The 2,670-nt window shown below is 43.1% G+C and overlaps 1 protein-coding gene across 1 annotated transcript; it reads right to left on the reverse strand.

Moving 5' to 3' along the window:
• Nucleotides 1-411: 411 nt before the first annotated feature.
• HTR1D (5-hydroxytryptamine receptor 1D) lies at nucleotides 412-1,731 on the reverse strand (the record flags this gene model as incomplete). Its single annotated transcript, XM_081961884.1, has 1 exon — nucleotides 412-1,731. One exon carries the CDS (start codon nucleotides 1,729-1,731, stop codon nucleotides 598-600), a length of 1,134 nt encoding a protein of 377 aa, XP_081818010.1. The 3' UTR covers nucleotides 412-597.
• Between the last annotated feature and the right edge of the window lie 939 nt (nucleotides 1,732-2,670).

Genomic DNA, 2,670 nt, shown 5'->3' on the forward strand with positions numbered 1-2,670 from the left:
CAATTCATGGTTGTCTGAATGCAGTCAATGAGATCAAAGCAACAATTTAAGTCCCCAGCCAGCAGCATCAAGCACATGATATCTGCCTCTAATACCTCTAAGTGCTATTCACAGAACAGCAAACTGAAAATAGCCACAAATACAATACATGAAATAAATAAAATGGCCCAAATCTAAGGAATTCACTAAATCAGGGGTGTCCAACCTTGGTAACTTTGAGACTTGTGGACATCAATTCCTAGATTTCCCCAGCCAACATAGATGGCTGGAGAATTCTGGGAGTTGAAGTCCACAGATCTTAAAGTTGACAAGGTTGGACACTCCTGCGCTAAATCACACAAGATTTCAACAGTTATGTGCAAAATCCTAGGCCAGAACGTAAAATAATATTGAGATTTCAGTGTTCTTATGCAAAATCATAGGAACTGCATGGCTAAAATCTCAAGAACTCTGGTATTTCATTGATTCACTTAATTATTTTTAGTGCCTGCACCTAAAATACTAACAACAGCTCCTAATCCACCCCAGAGAACTTCCACATAGGAAACTTTATGCATCAAAGTTTATGATTGGGAGCAGGGTCCAAAATCAAGACGGCTAGCAGCAGTTTTTAAAGTGCATTATTTTCTGAAATGCCTGCTTGAACTCTTCATTAAAGACAGTATATATAATGGGGTTAATCAGTGAGTTCAGGTAACCCAACCAGGTGAAAACGTCCATTAGGATATGAAGAGGCCAACAGGCTCCTTGGCAAATAGGGTTGAGCAGAGACGCCACAAAGAACGGCAGCCAGCAAAAAACGAACGCGCCCAGAATAATCCCCAGGGTCTTGGTAGCTTTCCTTTCTCGCGCAGCCAAAATCCGCTTTCTTTCAAGGACGGAATTGGCTACCTGGATCCTCACGTGACTGATGACCAGCGGGGAGCCTTGCGGATGGGAAGGTCCCTCGTGAAGATTAGAGGTCACGGAGCAAAGAGAAGAACTCGCAGAGCCCGTGATGAGCTGGGCTGTGGTGAAACGCTTCCCGTAGAGGGAGGGTGGCTTCAGAATCCGGGATCGAGCGGTGACGTAAATCCTGCCGTACAAGATGACAAGCAACACGGTTGGGATGTAAAAGGCGCCGCAGGTAGAATAGATGGTGTAGGAGATCTGATCTGTGTTGACGGTGCAAGTGGCCAGCTCCTCGCGAGCCTTGGCTTGTCTCCAGAAAAGGGGAGGGATAGAGATGCAGATGGAGAGGACCCAAACAATAGCAATCATGAGGGCAGCCCGGCCAGCTGTCCGGCGTTTGGTATATTCGAGAGCATCCGTGATGGCCCAGTACCTGTCCAAGGCGATGATACACAGATGAAGGATGGAGGCGGTGCAGCAGGTGATGTCCGAGGACAACCAGATATCGCACATGATTTGGCCAAAGGTCCACAGGCGAGTGACCGTGTACACAATGCTGACTGGCATGACCAGGATGGACACCAGGAGGTCTGTGGCAGCCAAGGAGCCAATGAGATAATTGGCAGGAGTGTGGAGTTTTCGGGTCAGGATAATGGTGATGATGACAAAGGTGTTGAAGAGTATGGTGGCCAAGGTGATGAGAACCAAAACCGCTGCCAGTAAAACCTGTAGGCCTAGCAATGTCCCTTCGTCCCAGTCCTCTATCACGTCACTGGCATTGAGAGATTTGTTGGCCGCACTTGGGAAAATCAAGTCTGAAGACGAGTTGTAGGGGTTCATTTTCAGCTGTGTTGAGTCTCCTTTGATTTTAAAATCTTTGGATTTCTGAATTCAAACAGGCTTTCTGGATTAAAACATCAAGGACTGGGGTGAGAAGAGGCCGCTGTTAAAGGAAAATCAAAGTCACTACAAAAACATTAGCTGAGCTAGAAGAATGGCACATACTGTCAACTCTAAAGAAGATGCATTCACAAGTAAAAAGAAAAGGCAACAATTTTCAGCCAGGTTTATGGACTTACAGTTATATACATAGAGGAAACAGGTACGTTTCTAAGCAAACTGGACCACTTGAGAATCTAAACATATCAAGGAGCTAGCCGAGACCTTCTGTGTAATGGACTTAAATGGATTTAAATTAAAAATCTGTTTTTTATACTTTTCTCATTATTTTTCTTCTTTTCTTTTTGCTTTAAATGTTTTTATTCTGCATTTTTTTCCCCAATAAAATTTACTGTTTTTTAAATCTGGGAAGCTATCTGAATATACAGGGTGGAATTTACTAAAGAGGACATCTTGGCTTTTACATTGTTAGGGACACATAACTATTCTGAAAAATAGTCTTGTCCTTAATCATATTACTTGCCTGAGGTTTCTGCAATTGGTATTTTGAAATCAGAATAAGGTTCTATGCATTGTGCAAGCTGTATCCAATTTTCTTGTGAAGTCTTGAAGGAAAGTGACCCCCAAAATAAGACAAGAATAATATATTTACCTGTTCTTAGAGCTGCAGACAGACCTTGGCTAAGTTAACTGGCTGGAATATAAAACACAACAGATTAGATATATACTGTATTTCAAGGCACCAGTGAAACAGCAAGCACAGCGCAAAGAAGGTAGAGCCTAGAATTGGGGCATAGGGGGAATAAAATGACCCAGGCATCATGTTTGCTCTTTAAACTGGGTTGACTTAAATAAAAATGCAAAAAGCGGAGGAAGATA

Source organism: Natrix helvetica, assembly GCF_964273705.1.
Source record: "Natrix helvetica genome assembly, chromosome: 9".
Classification (NCBI taxonomy): Eukaryota; Metazoa; Chordata; class Lepidosauria; order Squamata; family Natricidae; genus Natrix; species Natrix helvetica.